Below are 23,880 nucleotides of genomic sequence, written 5' to 3'. Positions count from 1 at the left end.
TCTGTAGCTTTCGGCAGTCTGTAAAAATATACCTCAGATTTCTTGTCAAATCTATTTGTACAGTCAATCACAAAGCTCTTTCCTGTTTTAGATGTCTTTTTGCCACTCAGTGGGCGTAACCGCAGTCACTCCGGCCTAACTATAATGTTACAAAAGATTTCAAATAAATGCTGTTATTTTTCTTTTTTTCTTTCTAGTCATCAAAGTTTCCTGAAAAAAAATGGGACAAAAATATTAAGCAGCACAATTTTCAACATTGATAATAAAAATCAAACATTGTTTGAGTGCCAAATTAATAAGTAACTGTTTTTATTTTAATGTATTTTAAAATCTAATTTTAAATTGTAATATTTCACAAGATAAGAATCTTTTTAACAACAACAAAAAATTTCTTTTACTGACCCCAAACTTTTGAACAGTAGTGCATATAAAATATTTTTTTTGTTGCAAAATTGCTTTACATTTTTTTTCATATCTATTCAAGTCTTAAATTTCATTCCCTTAAACATGTCCATGGCCAAAACTGAACTATTTTTGTCAAGCCTCTAGTGATGTTTATTAATATCTGTCTCTGCAGGTCGACAACCACTGCGCTTCCAGGACGATCTTGTCTCAAGTTCAGTGGGCGAGTTGAACTTGGCTCTGTCTCTGATGACCCAAGAGTCTCGTGGGCTGGAGGGGGAGCCATTTGAGCCTGATTCACTATACTATGTATTTTTATGTATACAGAAAGTATGTCGTATATCTCCTTATGTAATGCCTTCTTTTTGTTTCTGCTGATTCCTTTGGATCTTTAGTTTTAATAAGCTGATTTCCTTTTCTTGTTTACGTTTAGTACATGTTTGAGAACGGTAGGGTAGACGACATCTTCTCCGATCAGTACTACAGCCGGTTTTGTCAGTGTTTACACAAAATTCTCGAGGAGTGGAGGCCCAGTGTTCACCCTCTTGGTAAGAAGTATGTGTGTGATTTGAAATCATCTGCTTTTGAGTCTTGTGGAGTGTATGTTAATTTTCGTTGTATTTGCCAGGCTATATTATCCCGAGTCATGTGACAGAAGAGATGCTGTGGGAGTGTAAGCAGCTGGGAGCTCATTCTCCAGCCACTCTCCTTACTACACTGATGTACTTCAACACCAAGTGTGTCTCCTTCCATTCTCAATTCTTTAAGCATGCTGGCAGTGAGTGTTCAGGGCTAAATGTTGTCTCTCCACAGGTACTTCCACTTGACCACAGTTGAGCAGCATTTGAAAGTGGCCTTCTCCAAAGTGCTCAGACACACCAAGAAGAACCCCACCAACCCTAAAGACAAGAGCACCAGCATCCGCTACCTGAAAGGAGTCGGGCCCCATCATGTTGGACAGAAAGGTTAGCCATTATATTAGGCTGGATGTTGTCACATGTTACAAGAAAAATATTTTAAACTTACAATTTTTTTGTTTTGAAAATGATTTCCTTTGCTCAACAAGGCTGCATTTATTTGAATTGAAATATTACGATTTAAAATAATTGTTTTCTATTTTAATGTATGCCTTTGACGAGATGTTAATGCCTATAATATAATTGAAAATATTGGTTAGAAATACTTTTGTTTGTATGATGGGTAATTTTACTGTGAACAACTGGATAGGAAGTCATTAAGTCTTAAATTCATTGGCCAAAAGCTGTGGAAATTTATAAATCTCATCTCTTTTTTGTTCTAGTGACAGATGACATGTACGCAGAACAGGCTGAGGACCCAGAGAACCCACTGCGTTGTCCTATCAAGCTCTATGACTTTTATCTCTTCAAATGGTGAGCCACTGATTTGATCAAATACGTATAATATAACTTTCCTTTTCTGCCTCTCCCTGATTTTTCTGTTGTTTGTCATCAGCCCTCAGACTGCCAAGGGTCGTAATGACACGTATTACCTGACACCAGAGCCGGTTGTGGCACCAAACAGCCCTATATGGTACTCCACTCAGCCAATCACGAGCGAGCAACTGGAACACATGCTAACACGCATCATGATGGTGCGGGAAATCCAGGAGATAATCTCCATTGCGCAGGCCAATGTACACTGAGAGAAGATGTGGGCAAACGAAAGAAATCAAGATGGAATGAGAGAAACCAGCTTTCTCCAGCTCTCCATCCTGCCATCATCCTCTCCTTTCTCAAAGAGACTGAATCAAGTTGCCTCTGCAGCCTCTCCTTATATTCATTCATGATTAAAAGGAAAGGGAGAGGTTCAAGAGGGGTTTCAATGAACTGGACATACGTACGGGCCTTTTTTTTTTGTTTTAGATACAGGAACCTATTTCTGTTTGTTCGCCTGATGACCATTGAAACATATTTGCCCAGATCCCTTGATGTGTGCATTTTCTCTTTCTGCCATGTATGTTACGCTCCATACCTTTTCCCACTATCTTCTCTCTGTTTACTTTCTGAACTGTAAGGATCTGGTGGCTAGACTGAAGTCATTTTTGGCAGTGGTCTGGAATATACCATGTGATTGTCAGGAATTTACATTTAAAAACATGGCCTCATCAACCTGTAACACAACCCCCGCTCACCCTCAGGAGCTTGCAGTAGCAGAGTTCTTGTACCTGAGGAGTGTATTATACATGAAGACTTTTTGGTTCTGTTTTTATTTTTTTTACATATATACATGCATCTATGGTAACCTGATATGTATTGATATTATAGTGGTGCTGGAGAATTGAAGCCTGTCTTTTCAAACATGCTTTTTTGTACAGTGAATCACTTGTATGTGTCGTCTTTGACCCATTCGGTCACACAAACACACATTCATGATACAGAAAACATTTCTACATTAGTTCACAAAACTATAATATATTTTAAACAGTGGTTCTCAACCAGCGGGCTTCAGTTAAACTTCAGTTAAGTTTTTTTTTTTTAGGTGCTTTTTTCTAGATCTGGAAAATGTAATAACATTTTATAATTTTGATACATTTTATGAATATACATTTGTCTATTTATGCCACGCTCTAAAACATTTTATCGACCAATCTTCTTGTGAAAAATCACAAAAAACTGGAAAAGTCTTGACTTGAATGATCTTTTATTACAAAGTTTGAAACCAAAACCTTCAGAACGTATAACAACAAAATATCCGGTATGTACATGACCTTTTCTACAAAGTCAAATCCAATGCAACTTTTCAAAAGTAGTTAATAGCTGTGTGATTCACTTCATTCTTTTCCTGGTAGTGGGATCTGTAGTCTCTTCAAGGCATTGGTGAAGTATTTAGGAAGGGGGCAGGACACTGTAATGTCGCCATGACCTTTGACCCGTGGCAGAACGATCCTTCGGGAGTGCAGGTGAAGAGGGAGATATCGTGTTTTACTCTGGACGAGGCCCAGCCGTCGCAGTGTGCCCTCTGGCAGCTTCTGTAATCCGAAACATGAGACCCACATGTGGTCAGTCTTCAAATGTTACAATGAGTCATGTCTCAAGAAAACACTACACCACCTCTTGATTATTCATTATTAACACAACACTTACTATGTTCATAATACTCTTGTTAAAGCTGGCCCACGATTTGACTAGTGGCTCACTGTGGCTGTGTGCCAACAAGCTTGGATTAAGCAATTATTTATTAAAATATATATGCTTTTTAATCTGGAAATACAATACCGGTCAAAAGTTTGGGGATTTTTTTTTGTAAGGGATAGTTCACTTAAAATGTATATTGTCATCATTTACTCCCCCTTAAGTTGTTCTAAACCTGTATGAGTTTCTTTGTCCCGTTTAACATAAAAGAAAATCTTTTGAAGAATATGGGTAGGCAAACAGTTGCAATACACCATTGACTACCATACTATGAAAAAATAATAATATGGAAGTCAATTGGAATCAGAAACTGGTTGGTTATTGACATTCTTCAAAATATCTTTTGTGTTCAACTGAAGAAAGAAACTCGTACAGGTTGTGAACAACTTGAGGGTGAGCAAGGGCGTAGATTTGGTTTGAACATTGGTGGGGTTGAAGTTTGGGTATGCCTCCTTTTCATGTGATCATGGTATAAATATTGGGGGGTTTGTAATGCATAGATTTAAATATGGGGGGGGGGTATCTAGCCCCCACCCCCCCACAAATTACGCCCCTGAGGGTGAGTAAATGATGACAAAACGTTTATTTTTGGGTGAACTGTCCCTTTAAATTAATCAAAAAAGACAATAATGGCATTAATAAATAATGTTACAAAAGATTTCCATTTCAAACAAATGCTGTTCTTTCAAAAATTGCGGTTTCCACAAAAATATTAGGCAGCACAACTTGTCAACATTGAAAATAATAAGAAATGTTTCTTGAGCAGCAAATCAGCATATCAGAATGATTTCTGAAAAATCATGTGACACTGAAGACTGGAGTAATGGGTGATGAAAATTCAGATTTGCAATGACAGGAAGAAATTACATTACAAAATATATATCTATACATATATATACATATATACATATATATATATAAACTGTTATTTAAAATGTAATAATATTCCACAATACTACAGTTATTACTGTTTTATGATCAAATAAATGCAGCCTTGGTGAGCATAAGAGACTTCTTACAAAAACATTAAGAAATCTTACCGACCTCAAACTTTTGAATGGTAGTGCAGATTTGATTATCATTCAAGGAACCAGTGCTACAACACTTGCTCTAACCTTGTTATATTTATCATACCTGGGGTGCTAGTTTGTTCCAATGAGCATATTTATGGTCTCCGAGAATAGGGCAGGTCAAAGCAAGAGCCATGTGCACTCGAAGTTGGTTTTTTACACCTAAAACAAACATTATAAGAGGTTCTAGTCATCATATGCTTACATTTCTTCATTTAAATAAATAAAAAGGTAAACCTTGCTACATTTATAATAATTCAGGAGTCTAAGGCACAATTAGGAATAACGTTCCGAGTCGGGTATGCTTTCACACGTCATGGTCAGTACCTGTGACAGGCTGCAGTTCCACCAAGCTGCAGCCACTGGTGCTGTCCAGAACCCGATACTGTGTGACTGCACTTTCTGCCTGCCGATGAGCTCTCACCCTGGTCACTCCATCTCCCTCCTCATTCACTTTGAACAATGGGCTCAGACCCATCTGAGCAGAATAAACATTATACTTCACATTAATTAAGATCCTATTCTTAAAGTTGACAAGTCAACTGTTTTCTAAACGCAGCATTGTATGATTTAATTTACATGCTTTTGGTATATGCTTTTGTTGTAGCTATCTGTATGCATTTTCAACGTATATATATATATATATATATATATATATATATATATATATATATATATATATATATATATATATATATATATATATATATATATATATATATATATATATATATATATATATACAGGGTGCGATTTGTGAAAAAAACAGAGGGGGGGATGTTTTGAAACCATGAGAACATGAACTTCATTCACTGCATTTGCTGCTCTGGACCCTTTTCATTGTTCCCAGCTAGCTAGCTAGAGTTTTCGCGCTGAAAAATTAGGCTACATAAATATTTAGGCTACTTGGTGACATTCTGAAAAGCCGTACATGGATCAAAGCTAATGGACAGGATCAGATAAATCAGAGCTTAGATTCTCTGCCCGAGCTGAACTTGACCCGACCTGGGCCGGGCCCTTGATCCAGCACTTGTGTTACAAAATGCAACACGTCACATGTCATGTTCAGCGTCTCCTCCACTCGCACGCATCACACCGGGCCCGGGATAATAAACTTTAAAAATATTTATTTTGTTTAAAAAATATTCTATATTCTAAAACCTTGTTGAATTAGAGTTGTAGCCTACTAGGCCTACTCCTCCTAGGCCATCCAAAGTTCATCCAAAGTTCATTCATGTTTATTTTCTGTGTTCATCATTGTCCACGTTTTTTTTTTTTTTTTTTTTTTTTTTTTTACATTTCTTCATTCGGATCCATTTGCGATCCATTTCATTCTGAATAAACAAACAAGACAGTTACCATGATTTGTCCTTGTTGCATTATTAATTAAGATAATAATTAATAAATGCACGCACAATTATCCGTGAACTTGATAAATGTTGCAGATATGTTTTACTATGCACAAACAAATGCCTTTCAACTTGTGTGTAAAATTCAGAAGCAGTAAATGAATGTGCAGAAATTTGTACAGAGATTCTGTAGGCCTACTATGTGTTGTAGCCTAGCCATTAAATAATAAATTTAATAAATAAATAACTAAATAAATTTAGTTGCATATTTGTTAAAATATTATAATGTTTTTGTTTTTTTTTTCATTTATGTTGATTATGAAAAGTGAACAGCACGAAGATAGGATGTGCAGTATATCGGGAGACTTGGAGTGGGTCAGACATGATTTTGACCACTTCATTATGTTTTGTTTTGTAGAAAGCCTTTCTTTAAAGTGAATTTCGTTTTGTATAAATTGTATAATTTTAATACATTTTTCATCAACGAATTGCATGTATTTAAGAAGCAAATATAGCAGACATAGGCTATAGGCTAATCATGGAGGCGCCCGCGCGCCCCGGTCACTTGCACTGCGCATCTCATCATAAATTAACCGAAACTCAGTGTATGCCTCACACAGAGAATAGTAAGAAATATATCTAAAGAAAGCTTGGAATGTCTTTAAACGAAACAATTTAAAACGAAAAGAAATAGGCAACACTCTGATGTAATTCATGCATTTCTCCATATATGTGCATTCACTACGGAGATGGCGATCGTCAACTTCATCTTTGCTTCATCTCAACTTCCCTGGGGCCACCTGGTTATAACGGCCCACGTATTAAAAAAAATGTGTGTAAAACTTCTCTCTCTGGACGGGTATAAATCGGGCTCGGGCTCATGATTACAGTTAACGTGTCGGGCAGGGCCGACAAAGTCAATTCGCCTCATTCGGGCTTCGCGTCTACCGCGCCGCAGGACCTCTAGACGCGCGTAAACGCGTCTTTACATTGAAATCACTCGCGCCAGAAACTCAAGAGTGAGTGAGTAATCAAAAAACCTTTGCGTTTAGTCTCAATTGATTAAAACACCGTATGTGTAACTTCGGCCATTCTCAGTGGTGTGACTGGGACACTAACCCTGCTTGTCATCATAGAAACAGATAATCAGATTGTGATTTTTATTCCCGCTTCAGTAATATGCTGAATATACGGCGTAAAAAAAGACCTGCAGCCGTCTCGCAAGTGTTGATAGGCTATTACTCGTGAGGTGTAACCAATCATATAGCGCCGTGGGCGGGAAATTGAGCAAGTCTTCAGAGTGGTGATAGAGGCTGCGCGGAGCCAGTCAAAGTAGCGCATTTTAAAATAAAATGGACTTTAATCAAACCACGGATCCGTGATACGTTTTGTGATCCGCCTCGCCACTAGTGTAGTAGCACTGATCACTTTGAGGGGGGGATAAATTTATCCCCACTGGGGATAAAAATAATTAAGCAGAGGCAGGGATACATTGACCAGAAAGGGGGAAATCCCACGCATCCCCCCCGGCAAATCGCACCCTGTATATATATATATATAAAAAGCAGGGCTTAATTTGAGCCGGAACACGCCGGAACATGTTCCGGCACCTCCGACATTGGATCCGGAACCTTTTTTATTGGATCCGGCACCTCCCGTGTCAATAAAATTAATTGCCTAAATAAAATAAAATTACTGTTTTAGTGTTCAATGTTTGTGACACATGACTTGCGCGCTTGTTGTACGAGTTGAGATTGATGTTAGCCTCGATCGTTTCACTCAGGGGAAAAATGTCAAAAAGACGCTATAGACAGTCAGATCCCAAACAAGCAAAAATCGTTTCTGCTGATCAAAAAGGAGACCACGGTGGACACAGTAGCCTAGTATCGACATTATATCTCGTTATTTCGACATAATAAGGGGACATTCTAATCTGCCACATTAAGCGTTCTTATAATGGTTTTCTATATATGGGAGGAAAATGCTTAACGTGTAAATGCGTTCATATTATGGGCTCATCTGATTTTTTGTACATAGCATATTTGTCAGGATTTTAGTATCATAATGATTAATAACGCACAATTATCCGTGAACTTGATCTGAACAAATGCCTTTCACTTGTGTGTGCAAAATTCAGAATTAAATTAATGTGCAGAAATGTGTACAAATAGAGAGTATGTAGGCCTACTATGCCGTTGTAGCCATTAAAAAAGCACATTTAGTTTCATATTTGTTAAAATATTATAATGTTTTTGTTTTTTTTTCATTTATGTTGATTTATGAAAAGTGAACAGCACGACCGAGTAAGATAGGATGCGCAATATGAGACATGGAGCGGGTCAGACATGATTTTGTCCGTTGAAGTTGAAGTTGTTTAGAAAGCCTTTCTTTAAAGTGAATTTCGTTTTGTATAAATTGTATCTTAATTTTAATCAAATTTTCATCAACCATTTGCCTGTAGGCCTATTTATTGAATACGAAAAAAATATAACGGAGGCGCCAGCGCGCTCACTTGCATTGCACGTGAACTGCAGCACGAAACTCAGTGTATGCCTCACACAGACATGACAAATACATCAAATACACAAAGCTTGAAATGTCTTTAAACGAAATAATTCAAAACGAAAAAGGAAAAAGGCTACTCTCTGATTATGTAATCCATTAGGCCTATTTATGTGCATTTCTCTCTATAAGTGCGTTCACACGGAGATGGCGATCGTCAACTTCATCTTTGCAGCTGAGTCGACACTTTTAGAGAAAACACTTTATTGTTTTTATTAATAAAAATCAATACACGCGTCACCGGATTTACAGATGCACGCACACATATTATTTCGAAATAACGAGATATTTTGTTGAAATAACAGTCATTATTATTAATTTATTTGTTCTATCTGTAATAAAATAAATAAACATTATTATTAATAATAGCCTACATCTTTTAGAATATTTGATTGAATGCTGAATGTTATTTAAGTAGCCTACTTGTTCAATTTAATAAAATTAAAACTTTAATTGTGATCATTAACATAACTGAATATTAAATATTTAGTGGCCAAGTTTTGCGCAGCTCCCCGTCAATGATCTATCTATAGCACCCACTCAGCTGGCGCTGTCCCTGCAGAGAAGCTACGCAGGCAGTGTAATTATTATTATTTATTTTTTTTGTTCCGTTACCTCCAACCCCCGTTTTGAGTCGCCGGATCCACCCCCCCTCTGCGCTCCGGGACCTCCCACTTTACAAATAAAGCACTGATAAAAAGGTTTAACAATTTGTGGAGAAAAACTGCATTAGCCATGATGCTGTACAGAAAATTACACCAATCAGAGAGGTGAAAAAAACCTTTGTAAATTTGTGATTCACCTCGTAACTGGTTGGCTTGGTTCATAGCTTATAACACTTTAACAAAGACTTTTTTTTTAATGTCAATGAAAAAAATGAATGGAAAAAATACTTCCGGAACCAGCGCCGCTAAAGCACTCTATTGGCTGCAAGCTCACATTCAGATCTGCCTCCATCCAATCATCATCCAAGCCCCACCCTACATGTTATTATTTTTCAATACTCCGTTTCAAAATCCGCATACGGATTTTTTTAAAATCTTATATTACTTCTCGACTGTGATAAATCAAATTTGTCTTTTTAAGCAGTCTTTAAAGGGGAAATGAAGCAGTCAATCAAGTTTACATGATTTACAAGATGGATTTCCACTTTAATAAACAATTATATAAGAAACATGACAAATGTAAACATATAAAAGAAAAAAAAGAAAAACCGTTATATCTTTTGCTGCCAGGGCGCTGCCATTGTGTGCAGTATTCTAAAGTGTGACGTCACGGGGTTGGTTGGCTTTAATAAACCTGGCTGAATGTATTAATATCACGACGTCAAACTGTCTACACCACGGAGTTTTGACCGCGAACAACTAACGTTAGGTACAGTCATTATTAGCTAACAGCTGTAAGCATGAACTAGCTAACACTAACTTAGTGTTTAGCTAACTTTAGTGGAGTTTATTAGTACCAGACAAAAAGACGACGTCTAACGTTAACGTTATGTTAACAAACTGCACATGGAAACATTGTTCGCGATGTCTGCCATCATATTCATGTCTCTTGTCAACAACACCATGTAAGTTAGCATGTATTAATATATGCATTTGAGCCGATACGGCGTGGGAACCGAGCAGTGGTAAGTTACGTTGTTATGTCGAACAGCCGGTGGTGGTTTTGGGCGAAGAGCGGGTTGGTAAGTTGCAGCGCGTGTGGCTGTTGTAATGCGATGCCCACCGTGAGTCCATCTGCTGTATATAACATATGTTAGACTTCATTAGTTGTTCGCGAATCGCGGTCAAAACTCCGTGGTGTAGACAGTTTGACGTCGTGATATTAATACATTCAGCCAGGTTTATTAAAGCCAACCAACCCCGTGACGTCACACTTTAGAATACTGCACACAATGGCAGCGCCCTGGCAGCAAAAGATATAGCGGTTTTTCTTTTTTTTTCTTTTATATGTTTACATTTGTCATGTTTCTTATATAATTGTTGATTAAAGTGGAAAACCATCTTGTAAATCATGTAAACTTGATTGACTGCTTCATTTCCCCTTTAACCCTCTGGGCTTCTTCATAATTGGGTCACACTTAGCTTCCTCCCGCCCGAAAACGGGCGAAGCCTTAAAATTGTACTTAACTTTGTCCTAGGATAACCATTCAAATATTGTTTTGTTCTATAATGTTTTCTGATTATTATATAGAATTTTTAGAATTTTTTATGATACTTTGCATTAATTATGTAATTTTTATGAGCTATTTTTTCCATTAGAATTAATATATATATTTTTATTTTTATTTATTTTATTTTATTTTTCAATAAATGCAACATTTCACATCAAATTAGAGTGCAGGCCTAAAAAAAAAAATATTTCAAGTGAGAAGAGCGCCACCTAGTGGCTTCAAAATCTATTAATTTGTGTCATGTCCTATAACCGCCCATAGGCGGCCTATAGCTTTTTTATTTATTTATTTGATTTATTCCCATTCGGAAAGAAAACAATTTATTACTAATCAACCACTGAATGGAACAACACAAATTATATATCATTTTAAATCTTAGAATCTCAGCTTTTTAATGCATCTAATTAAATGTATTAATTCCTAACGAGTGCTGAGTAATCCCTCTAGAACCAAGTGTACCGCCAGCAGGCGCCACCTAGCTGCGAAAATATTTATTACCATATTTTTCAAAAATCTTGCCTTGATAAACACAAAGTGGATGTCATTTGAAAGCTTAGAGTCTGAACTTTACAGTGAATGTATCCACTTTGAAAAACTCTTAAGTATTGCTGAGTTATTTGCTGATACATAGAATTTCTCTTTTTTTCATAATCTATAAAATAATGTACTGCAATGTGTCAAAAACATCATACAGCTCATGAAACATTCTCAGATAATTGAAAATGGCACTTCATTTTTTACAGCATATTATTACAATTAAAATGAGCCCAAAATTAACATAATCTATTGCTTTTATGACAAGATATTCTTCATGGAGAAAAAATTGCCCATGAGGGGGTGTGAAAGACTGTACAAAAAGGCTGTCTCTTTTCAAAATGCTGTAATTTTTGATTCCTTTATCCAAAAATTATTATTTTTTTATCCAGATGCAGCTAACATGTAGGGGGACTTCACTAAAAAAGAATTTTCCTCCTACCTTATTTCCTTCCTGAGTTATTCCATGACAAATATGAAAGATATGCAAAATCATAATAAAAATTATATATATATATTGTCTTTTATCCACCGTTTCTTGGCGGGACAATGTCCAAATGTAATGTAATTTATATTTTCAAAAAATTTAAAAAGAGTTCTTTCAAACGATACCTACCTTTTGACTCTCCTTGCTATAGTTTTGGAGTTATTATGATTATATCATTTTTATATAGTTTGGGGCAAAATTTGCTGTTTCAGTCTTACCAGTTCATTTCTCTGTGTGTGTGTGTGTGTTTGTGTGTGTGGGTGTGTGTGTGGGGGGGGGAGGGTGTCTTTTTTGCACTCTTGATGTTCTAGAGTGTCACCCCTTCATTGCTGTACACTTTTTTTCAGCACAGTGGCTGATCTGTAGCTTGTACCACCAAAAGTTTCTCTGAGTTTTCCTATTTTTTCGTATTTCCCATTCATTTCCTATGTCGCCCGTTTTCGGGCGGGAGGAAGCTAAGTGTGACTTTTTTTTTTACGGCCCTTTAACATATCAGAATCATCTCCTTGATTTTTTTGTGTGTTCATATAGGTAATAAAAGAAAAGTCACCAAGTTTCACCCCCATCCGATGAAGCAAAAAAATTAAACAATTCGAAACGTTCAAGTTTTCGCCCGTTTTCGGGCGAAGAAGCCCAGAGGGTTAAAAACAGGTTAGAATAGGAATTTTTTTTATGAACACAATGTTATATTACCTTAAAATGCGGCTGAGGTCCCATGACCTCCTTCTCTATAATGGGAATGTCAATCACTCCCTCGGATGGAACAGGCACACCTACAGTGACCGCCCTGAACAAAATAATAGGTTTAAGTTTGTGTAGGTTATGCTGGAACATGGGAAACAATTGAAAATAAGGAACAAATGTTGCACTAGACAAGCACTTGAAGTTTATGAGATGCCACACTGCCTTACTATCAAATTAGCCTTTCTCAGAAAACAATTATTCTAAATTGAATTCAATTAAGACATGCAACAACAAAAGGTTTTGAAGTTTAACTTACAAGAATGTCTTTTCCACTTTGTGTGATCTGATGAGTGTTTGTACATGTTCTGCTGCTTCCTCTGTTTTAGCCAGGATCAAAACTCCAGTACATTCCTTTTCCAGACTGTGGCAAAAATGCAACTGTGATCCTGCCTGCATGCCATCAGTTATCTTGGCCAGCAAAGGAAGACACTCTGAAATGCTGTTTCTGATGCCATTTACATCTATAAGAATGGAGCAGGCAAATGAAGGATTATATTAGTATATGTCTTCCAACACTGCATTCGCTGATATGAAACGTTTTTTTTTATTGTATTTTTATATAGAAATAGTGCATAATTTAAAACTGAATATTATATAGTGCTATAAAATCACATCAATATACAAAATATTACAGAATAATTATTAAAAATGTTTTCAATAAATAAAAATGAAACGAAATATAGTACATTCATTTAAAAAAATGATGTAAAATACTCACTATGCAAAGGCACACCATATGGTTTATTTATGGCGATTATGTTTTGGTCTTCATACAGCATGCTCCTGTAAAGAGCTTTTGCGAGCACACTAGGGTGAATAGACTGCAGTTGCTGAGAGAACTGTTTGAGTTCATTCACTCTGTTCTGTAGAGGTGACACCGGAACCTTTGGAGTGGAACGAAAAAAGACGGAATCTAAATGGTTGCACATAAACTCACTTTAGTCTAAACAGACAATACATGCATAAACAACGAAGCCAACCTCATTTTTGTCATTTATCCGTTTTTCTTGTTCACTCCGGTGTCTGTTCGCGATATCTGCTGCTTTCAGTCCAGTTTTCCGGTTAGAAGCGAGGGTCTCGGTCTTTGAAGCTGTGGCGTACGCTCTCATGAGCATCGTATATGTCACCTCACGTGCGTGTCGCATTTTCACAGATTAGCAGTTCAAAAGTAACTCTCTTTCTAAAAACCTGCGCCCCGAGATCTTAAATAATTCATTGCTGTATATATCTGATTAAAAATGCGAGTATGACAGCTAAATCCGCGTAATCAAGTGGACACTAAACACATAAGAACAGATGAGCAAGAAGAAGCAATACACAACAGTTCAAAATAAAAGTCACTATAGGCAGTGACGTTTCAAATTTTTTGATTCACTAAAATCTGCTTAGTAATTCGTTCCGGAATCGAAAATAAGGGCCTCAAAAGAGTAATTCTGGATAAGATTTTGATTCATTAAAAAAAGAATAGGTCGGTGCTATTTGCTATTTTCAATTCATGAATCTTGCCTCAGATCAATTTGCATAAAATAAATACTTTAACCCTCTGCAAACGACAAATTATGCTTCTGAGCCATTTGAGCAATTTCGTTTCACCAATAAAAGGAAAGAAAAAAAAGTAGTGGGTATATGACATTAGTACAGTATAAAATTAAAGTAATTGGGCAAAATAAATACTATTACATAAAAATACCAAACTAACAAAGCTATAGACTTATAGGCTATTTTATTCACAAAATGTTTTGATTCACAAAAAATGAATCATAAGAGTCATTCGTTTCAAGAATCAGACTAAACCGGTCCTGCTGTGTTTCTGATTCACCAAAAAGAACCACTCATAAGAGTCATAAAACACGGAACTGGTTCTGAATGTGTTATCTGTCAGTAAACACTTGCAAAATGTAGCATAATATGAACAGTATTGTGTAGTTTGTCAATATGCGTGCTTTCTTAAAAAGGGCTGAGATGATAAAACAGGACGAATTCCTTCTAAATATTATTTAGCAACGCATACGGACAAGTCTATAGTTAATTTTAAAATAAAAAGTGTGTGCTGTGTGAAGAAGAAAGAGAATCTATGTGTGCAGAGCATCTTTGGAGGGAGGGCTGCGCTGAATAATGAATAATGGCTGGGTTTGTGCTCACAGCTGAGTGAATTAAACATGAAGCCAACACTAGCAAACTCACAGGTATGTTCTCTCTCTTTCTGTCTTTAGACACATAAATATTATCAGATGTAAACCTTTTTGTCCGTTAGATGCCCTGACAAAAGAACCCCCCCTGAAAAACTTTTTAAAGACGCAATACTGCACGTTTTCCTTCAATCAAATCTCATAAACCTCATGTAAAATCTCAAAGATCGGTAGAGGCGGTTTACTATTTGAAATGGCTTTTGGGTGGCTGGTTAGGTCGTCTAAATGAACAGCCTGTCCTGCTGGTTGGGGGTCAGCAGCCGCCTGCACGGTATCTCATGTCAGCCCTGTGGAATTTGAGCTCCCACAGGCCGCTAGTTTGTATGCTCCTATCAGGTCCTCGATGTGTGTGAGTGATAATGTGCCATTTCTTTTCACAAATGGAGCGTTGCATAACTGTTTGTAGAAGAGTGAGACAGATAGATAATGTCCAGACTCTCAGTTACAATAGGGGTCCTGTCTTTTATTTGACACCAGAGCAAACCTACAGCTTTATAATGCAGCTCATCACAGATAACAGATGTTGTCATCCACTTTATACCCCATTAGGGCCACCGGTGATGGGTGAATAATACTAGATAGGTGGTGTGCTGGAACCCATCCCCTGACAGGTGTAATATTAGGCTACACATCTTCCTCAGTTCCACAGATCAAGTTTCAAACAGAATTCCCCAGGTAAGATGCTTAAGGGGCGTTGATGTCATTGTACGGAAGTGAGTTGGACCACACTGCTGGGCACAGATAGCAGTGCCACTGAAGACAATAGGAGGACAACGTGGGAGTTTCAACAGGAATTCGGACTGAGCTGGAGCATCACAGGGACTTGGGATGTCGCATCAGACTGGTATCCACGGTAAGCACAAGCAAATCTTTATTTCAATGCCCCGCAGCCCATATGGATTTATAATATTTGAGTAAACCACTTTATATTTTTACTCTTCTCCTTTTAGTGAATGGGAAACATACATTTTTAGTTAGAAGTGCAATATAAACTATGAAGATACACAATAAAGGCAAAATGAAAGATGTTTGGAATGACACCTGTAAAAGCTCCAGATAAAAAATTTGTCTACTAGTGCATCAAAACCTTGCGTTAACCTTTCTCAGATTTCCTTGGAGTCTATGTGCAAATGTACACATTTGAAGGCAAAGGGAATTATCTATTAAAAAAGAATACTTTAAATTGCCTAACTTTTGGTTTTAGCAAACAGACATTTGGTTAAAGAGGTGTATATATAGTCATTTAGTGGTATATAATTATATAGGAGTGATCATGTTAGACTGTGTTTTATGTGAATGATGATGGGAGGTAATTTAAGCTTACGGGCGGAAGCGCCGGTCCTCATCCATCTCACCTGGACCTACATCATTTATGAGTCCCGATGCCCTGTTACCATGGTGAGGCCAAGAATGAGGCACAGGCCACACAGTGTGGACGCAGTGTAAAATTTCCTTTGTTTCAGTAAATTTTCTTTTTTTTTTCTTTTTTTTTTAAAACTAAGTGCTCTAGTCGTACGTAAGAATTTATAATATGAAATATGATGGGATTGTCACTTTTAGTATTAGAATATATGACATTAAATAATTATCAGTTTTAACCACTGTGTATTTTCCCTGCTGTATTCTGAAACCAGCATCTCCAGACTTGAGAGAGTTCCTCGTGAAGGCGAGAAGAGGAGCTGTCAGAGTGATAAAGATTGTGATAAGGAGCGGTGAGTAGGAGCATTTGTTTTTGAGAACTTCTATTTAAATACACTGAGGATGGTTTGGTTCGAGCTTTTATTTTTAATTTATGAACGTCATTGCATTAGATAGGATATCAAAACAAGCAACAAATGGACCACTTGCACTGAGCCTCGTGACGCACTTCCGTTTGGAAATAGTAGCACGTCTCATTTATTTCCGGTTATGTTTACTTTTAATGTACTGTGTGGTCAATAAGTTGAACAAACGCCACCTAAAATGAGTGTCTGCAATAAGATTTAAAAATTTGGCAATTTTTATTGACAGGAGAAGGTATATTCTGATGTTTACTGTGTGCAGAATTTTCCAAATTTATCATGAAGTTTTAATCCAACCCAAGCAAATCTGAGAAGTGTTAAAAATACGCCTTTTTTTTTCACCACAGGGTGTCAGTGTTCGTCTAAACTAGTGACCGCGATGCTGAAGTGAATGAGAACAGATGAATAACATCAGTGCGAACCACGAACATTTATTATTTGGATTAAATATTTTAATCATTCTGTCATTTTTCAACGTCAGTCTTTTCACTATTTACATGTTTATGCCCAAAATGCTATTCAGAGTAGTTGACTGTCATTCTCCTCTACGCTGTGTACGTTATTGATTAGCCTTAGCTAGACTATTTAACATCGTTGGAGGCGCCTCACGAGCATTCATTCATTCAACTATTTTAAAATAGAATAAACACCAACACAATCGTTTTAATAGTCAATTAATTTATTTTAAAAATGTAAAACCAGCAGGTATGAAATGTCAGAAAGAGAGAGAGAGAAAAAAAAAACTGTTAATGAGAAGACGAGCATAGGACTGCTGCTGCTTGGTGGATAAATATATTTAGCCTATTTATTATTCAGAATGCACAGTTGGAAAGAAAATATATTTACAGTAACATTTCAGCAGGCTCAAGATAATTAATACAAAGACCGGAAACTCCCGATATGTAGGCTACTAGAACGCGGAAGTAGTTGTGCAAGTAGTCCATTATGCAAGTACTCTACATTTTTCAATCTTTTTTGCAAGGTCATTTTAGTGGATGAATGAAGTTAATACCCTTGTGAAAAAGAAAATGTTGAAATTACTTTTTAAAGTTAATATATTTTATATGTTCTACATTACAACTTCATCAGACAATAGAAGTCATTAGGACCCCCGTTATAAGTCCCAGACTAAAATGCATGTTTGAGCTGTTTTAACTTAAAGCAACTTGCACTGGCATATCTTAAAACATGCCAGTGCCATTGTTTTGTCTTAAGATGAACACCAGTAGGTTTATGTTTTTTTCTGAGGCAGATTTATAAAAACTTCTTATGTCCTAATTGAACTATGGCCTAATTTCTGTGAAAATAGGCCAATAAATATGTATATAGTCCTACTTAAGAGGGTCAAAAAGTCTGAAGTTCAGATAATTGCATTTTTATTTATTTAAATGAAGTGAAAGTTGGCAAGAAACAGAAGTTGCACTAGTCGTTTCTTTCCTATTGTGACGTTTATCTTAGTGAAACGGCTTCTAAAACAAGAAAAAATATAGGCCGGGGCTTAATTGTGTTAATCGGGAATTGATTGGATCTTTGGATGGTTGTGGTTTGCTATTGGTCGATCTCATGTGAGTGACAGGTTGTCCCGCCTTCACACCAGTAAACACATAATTAGAGAAGAGTGCAAGTGGGAGGGAAAGTTATTTTGATTTAATATTACACATGAATTTAAAAAATAATGATGTGCATGATAAATAATTTATAATAAATACTGCAATATTCCATAATAAAACAAAACAAGAATTATCATTTCAGGTTTTGATTTCATTGTCACTTTAACATGTAATTAAGTGTCTGGAAACATACATTCAGTTCATTGTTTTAAAGCATATTATTTCCGTAATAAGTACTCTTTTTAAAAAGTAATTCTTTTTCACAACTCATGTTCACATGTTCATCATTTAGATTGTTTTATCATTTAAAACCAAACCATTTACATTTGTGAGATGTTTTATAATATATAGTAACAACTTATAGCTTAACAAATATATGTTAGTCACTTGCTGACCCTTAATAATGTCAAGTAAATGGAGAAGATAAATTGGACTGTGGAATGTTATACATGCAGTGTGTGATAACAGTGGCACCATGCTGTTTTTGGCCCCTGACTGATAGTCAGTGCATTTATCTGGGGCTACTGCTAGTCAAGGTGTGTGTTATGAGGTGTGTATATGTGTGTATCTGTCTGTGTGTGTTTCAGAGCAGCTGGTGTTGGGAGGATACAGAGAGGTTTCTCAGAGCTGGGATCAGGACTATGACGCATGTGTCCTGCCCATGCTGGACGGCCTAGAACCCTGTTATATTCTTTTCCGCCTCGACTCACAGAACCAGCTGGGATATGAGTGGCTGTTTATCTCCTGGTCACCAGACCAGTCACCAGTAAGTAGAAAACACATGATAAAGTGAAACGTGTGCACAAGCTCGCACCATCTCACTCTATAAATAATGTTCCCTTTAGCCCCTTGGGTTTAAAATACTGTGAATTACCCTTCTGAGTGACAACGTTCATTCTACACCACACAGGTGAGGTTAAAGATGGTGTATGCTGCTACCAGAGCCACACTGAAGAAAGAGTTCGGGGGAAGTCACATAAATGATGAACTGTTCGGAACAGTCCAGGTGTGTAGACGGGTTTGCTTGGCATGGTTTTATTTGATAATTTTACCTGTATATCATCTATAAACTAGTTATCAAGGGTGCTTCTACTACAACAGCTGAGGGAGTGACAGTATATTGACTGAATCCTTCTCGTTTTTGAATTCCATTCCAATCAATCTCTCTATTTTCCCTTTTTGGAAAGTCATGGAAATGCTATCATGGTAAACATTTCCTTTTGGGAATGCAAAAATCATATCTTCTGAGAATCTGATTGCTAAAATTCCACAATTGACCAATCAGAATCAAGTAAACCAGAGAGTTCATCATTACATGATGCCTGAATGTCACGACTGACAAATCAGAATAGAACATGCAGAGAGTTATGTAACATGAATGATTTAATATGATCTAATAATGTGATTTTAATAGTGACCAAACTGTGATTTTTCTTTTTTACTGGGTTTACAACAGTAAACCTACTCACCTTTGCTCAGGTTCCTTCAGGTCACATTTTAAGAAGTGTGATGATGTGTCATCTAAGCACTATTTACTGTTGTGACCTGCAGGAAGACATCTGTTTCCAAGGTTATCTACGACATCTGTCCTCCTCCTCCATCCCGGCCCCCCTCACCACTGCTGAGCAACAACTCCATCAGATTAAAATAACAGAGGTGAGGAAGGCCCGAAATGTGTAAATCGCAGCATACCACAACTGAATATCTATCAGTTTGTCTGACTTTAATGTCTAATAAATGAATGTATTCCTTAACAATGCACCTAACAGGACAGAGTGGCACGGGTAAGTGTATTGTGATTCATTTTTGTTTTCAAGTGTGTGAGTACTACTAAGTGGATTTACACTAAACTATTGTACTTTTCTATTTAGGACGAGCAAAGACGAGTTGCCACTGTAAGTGGACAAGCAAAGGTAGCCTCAGCTCTCTATTCGCATTAAAAATATTATTAGAAATATTGATGTTACAGAGTAAAAAAAAAAAAAAAAAAAAAATAATATATATATATATATATATATATATATATATATATATATATATATATATATATATATATTAGGGCTGTCAAACGATTAATCGCGATTAACCGCATTCAAAATAAAAGTTTGTTTTTACAAAATACATGTGTGTGTACGGTGTATAATTATTTTCTATATATAAATACACACACATGCATGTATATATTTAAGAAATATTTAAATGTATATACTGTGTATATATATATTTATATTATATATAATTTATATTATATATAAATATTTTATATATAAATAACACATTTTCTTAAATATATATATGCATGTGTGTGTATTTATATATATAAAATAATTATACTCCGTACACACACATAAATTATGTAAACACAAACTTTTATTTTGGATGTGATTAATCGTGATTAATCGTTTGACAGCCCTAATATATATATATATATATATATATATATATATATATATATATATATATATATATATATATATATATATATATGTGTGTGTGTCTTTCTGATACAGACAGAGATCAGCGTGGAGAGTAAAAATCCAACTTTACAGGGTTTGGCGTTCCCATTGCAAGAGGAGGCTAAACATGCTTTACAGCAACTTAAACACAAACGCATCAATTACATTCAACTAGTAAGTCCCACACGCGTACACTATACACACATGTATTTATCACACATGTATTATATGAAGGTTCAAAAGCAAAATGTTCAGACTGCCACTTATACTTCTAACAGTAGAGGTTGCACTGAATAAGCACATAACATATGCATTATGCAATGGATTCCTTTTCATAATGCTGGCATTGAATAGGCAGTTTATTGTGCAGATTTTAAAAACAGGATTCTCTGCATAATATTACATTTTGGAATAAATTAGGAAACGATACACCTAAATTCAAAACATGCATAATGCAGTAAGTGTATACTAGCATTCAAAAGTTTGGGGTCGGGGTTGGGGTTTTTAAAATAAAAGTCTCTTATGCTCAATGAGGCTGCATTTATTTGATCAAAAATACAGTAATATTTTGAAATATTATTCCAATCTAAAATAACGGTTTTCTGTTTTAGTATATTACAGCGTAATTTATTCCTGTGTTGATTTTTATATGCTGATTTGGAAACATTTCTTATCATTATCAATGTTGGAAACTGCAATAAAAAAAATGTACATGATCCTTTGGTACAAAAAGAACAGAGAAAATTTTGTAACATTATAAATATTTTAACTGACACATTTGATCAATTTAATGCATCCTTGCTGAACAAAATTAATTTATTTAAATAATAATAATAATACATACAGATCCCAAAGTTTTATATAGTTGTGTTCATATTTATATTACCACAAAAACTATTAAGCCTGCTTACTTTATATCATCTTCATAAGCCCAATCACAAAGCACTTTTTTTACTTTATCATCTTTAAGAGACTGGACACCGAACGAGAGACAATTGAGCTGGTCCACACTAGTCCTACAGAGACCAAAGAGCTGCCAAGCAGAATCCCCACTGATGCCCCACGATACCACTTCTTCCTGTACAAACACACCCATCAAGGACAGGCACTGGAAGCTGTAGGTTAGTGTCAAGATATTAATTAACTTTTTTTTCTGACAATTTCACAATAAGCGGAGTTGGCTTCTTATGATTAGTAATGTTTCTACAAAGCTAATGTCATGTTTGTTCTTGAATATGTGGACCAGTTTTCATCTACTCCATGCCCGGGTATAGTTGTAGCATCAAAGAAAGGATGCTCTACTCCAGCTGTAAGAATCGACTGCTGGATGATGTAGAGAGAGACTATCACATAGAGATCGCCAAAAAGGTACACTGACAACAACAACTGGTCCTAATACTATACAGTATGTTTTTCAAGATAGCTGAGTAGAAGCTTTGACCCGAGTAGAAGAGTAGGCCTCTAAAGTACAAAGTACATATTTTACTGGACTGGTCATCATGTCTGTCTTTCTGTCTATGTGTCTATGTGTCTATCTATCTATCTATCTATCTATCTATCTATCTATCTATCTATCTATCTATCTATCTATCTATCTATCTATCTATCTATCTATCTATCTATCTATCTATCTATCTATCTATCTATCTATCTATCTATCTATCTATCTATCTATCTATCTATCTATCTATCTATCTATCTATCTATCTATCTATCTATCTATCTATCTATCCTGGACTATTAAAAATATATAACTAAAATCACAGTACCTTGAACTTAACTTTTATTAAGATATGTGACCCTGGATCACAAACCCAGTCACAAGTCTCACGGGTATATTTGTGGCAAAAGCCAACAATACATTGTATGGGTCAAAATGATCGATTTTTCTTTTATGCCAAAAATTATTAGGATATTAAGTAAAGATCATATTCCATGAAGATATTTTTGTAAATTTCCTAATGTAAATATGTGAAACATTTATTTTTGTGAGTGAATGCAGCAAAATCGCGAACATAGACAAATTTAAAGGCGATTTTCTCAATGTTTCGATTTTTTTGCACCCTCAAATTCCAGATTTTCAAATAGTTATATCTCGGCCAAATATTGTCCTATCCTAACAAACCATACATCAATGGAAATCTTATTTATTCAGCTTTCAGATTATGTATACATCTCAATAAAAAAAATTTGACCCATGCGACTGGTTTTGTGGTCCAGGATCACAAATTGCAATTGGCCACAACTGTGGTTATACATCCATATTCAGTGATCCGTCTATTATCAACTAATGAGCTGAATATAGTGGCTGAATTTACAGTTTAACAATATCCGTTACCACGTTTCAGAATATTGGTTTCGAGTGAACATATGGTATGACTTTCGAAGTGAGAACATGATGTGCCTGTGGTTAAACAGGTTACTTTGCACAGTTTGTGCTTGAGATTTCTTTAATTAATGAGAAACACCCCAGTTTATCCTTTCATCAGTACATTTTTAAAAGCTTAGAAAATGTTACTTTTAAATTCTTAAGAACAGTTAATGTGACCGCTTATGTGTATGTTGTTGGCTACATACATTACATTTTAAAAGTAAAACCTACATTAGTGAATATAATGCTATTAGAATACACACTATTGGTGCTCAAGAAACATATGATGTTAAAAACGGTTTTGCTGCTTAATATTTTAAACCATGATAAATAGTTTTCAGGATTCTTTGATCTTCAAAAGAACAGCATTTATTTGAAATAGATATCTTTTGTAACATTATAAATGTCACTTTTGTGCACTCAATTTAATGCATCCTTGCTGAATAGAAGTATCAATCAAATCAAATCTAATCAAATGCATATATTCATGCACATTTCAGTTAATATGTGTCATGTGTGTAGATGGAGATTGATAGTGGAGAGGGGCTGACGGAGGATTTCCTGTATGAAGAGGTGTACCCGATGCAGCATGCTCTGAAACAAGCTTTCACCAAGCCAAAGGGCCCTACAGGGAAACGAGGGAACAAGCGTCTAATCAGAGGAGCGGGAGAGAATGGAGATGAGAGCTAGATTTTTACAGTCACCAAATGTAAAATGACACCTGATACACATGTTTAATTTCACCCTCAATGATCTATAGCCTTTTCTTGTCTGAGCTTGTTTTATTATTTTTTATGTTAGATTTTAACAAGTCTTCTTTCACTCTGAAACTCATTCTCACACGGTTTTCAAGGCCACATAAATGTGTTGTTTAGGTGATGATTTTTATGTTATAATTCAAATAAAATCTATTAATCTGTCTTATTAAGTTTTACGTTGGAACAGCATTTTGTTTAGAGGCATCTCAGCCATTTGGTAAAGCACATTTTAACTGTTG

The 23,880-nt window shown here is 35.8% G+C and overlaps 3 protein-coding genes across 10 annotated transcripts in view; 2 read left to right on the top strand and 1 right to left on the bottom strand.

Moving 5' to 3' along the window:
- Positions 1-2,741, top strand: part of qrich1 (glutamine-rich 1) — an 8,701-nt gene extending 5,960 nt beyond the window's left edge. For all 3 annotated transcript variants that reach the window (XM_081357098.1, XM_081357099.1, XM_081357100.1), the window contains exons 7-12: positions 578-732; positions 836-950; positions 1,031-1,139; positions 1,216-1,367; positions 1,703-1,793; positions 1,876-2,741. In XM_081357098.1, coding sequence (XP_081213224.1) covers positions 578-732; positions 836-950; positions 1,031-1,139; positions 1,216-1,367; positions 1,703-1,793; positions 1,876-2,065 — 812 coding nt within the window. In that variant the 3' untranslated portion in view covers positions 2,066-2,741. The remainder of the gene's footprint in view (positions 1-577; positions 733-835; positions 951-1,030; positions 1,140-1,215; positions 1,368-1,702; positions 1,794-1,875) is intronic.
- On the bottom strand, positions 2,640-13,835 carry rpusd4 (RNA pseudouridine synthase D4). Its single transcript, XM_081357139.1, has 7 exons — positions 13,457-13,835; positions 13,195-13,360; positions 12,733-12,937; positions 12,426-12,519; positions 4,952-5,102; positions 4,689-4,786; positions 2,640-3,391 (listed from the first exon to the last, which is right to left on the bottom strand). Exons 1-7 carry the CDS (start codon positions 13,619-13,621, stop codon positions 3,194-3,196), a joined length of 1,077 nt encoding a protein of 358 aa, XP_081213265.1. The 5' UTR covers positions 13,622-13,835; the 3' UTR covers positions 2,640-3,193.
- Positions 13,417-23,880, top strand: twf2b (twinfilin actin-binding protein 2b). 6 transcript variants are annotated; one of them, XM_081357135.1, is made up of 11 exons: positions 13,417-14,662; positions 15,307-15,518; positions 16,300-16,377; positions 18,644-18,822; positions 18,967-19,062; positions 19,608-19,712; positions 19,928-19,969; positions 20,567-20,686; positions 21,483-21,633; positions 21,759-21,880; positions 23,406-23,880. In XM_081357135.1, exons 2-11 carry the CDS (start codon positions 15,494-15,496, stop codon positions 23,571-23,573), a joined length of 1,086 nt encoding a protein of 361 aa, XP_081213261.1. In that variant the 5' UTR covers positions 13,417-14,662; positions 15,307-15,493; the 3' UTR covers positions 23,574-23,880. The 6 variants fall into 6 exon arrangements, with proteins under 6 accessions (XP_081213261.1, XP_081213264.1, XP_081213259.1 ...); XM_081357138.1 differs by having other exon boundaries at positions 14,526-14,662; positions 20,606-20,686; positions 23,406-23,809; XM_081357133.1 differs by having other exon boundaries at positions 14,570-14,662; positions 19,608-19,730.

The sequence above is a fragment of the Scardinius erythrophthalmus genome, assembly GCF_964197995.2.
Source record: "Scardinius erythrophthalmus genome assembly, chromosome: 25".
NCBI classification, from domain to species: domain Eukaryota; kingdom Metazoa; phylum Chordata; class Actinopteri; order Cypriniformes; family Leuciscidae; genus Scardinius; species Scardinius erythrophthalmus.
This window is presented reverse-complemented; position numbering and strand designations above follow the sequence as displayed.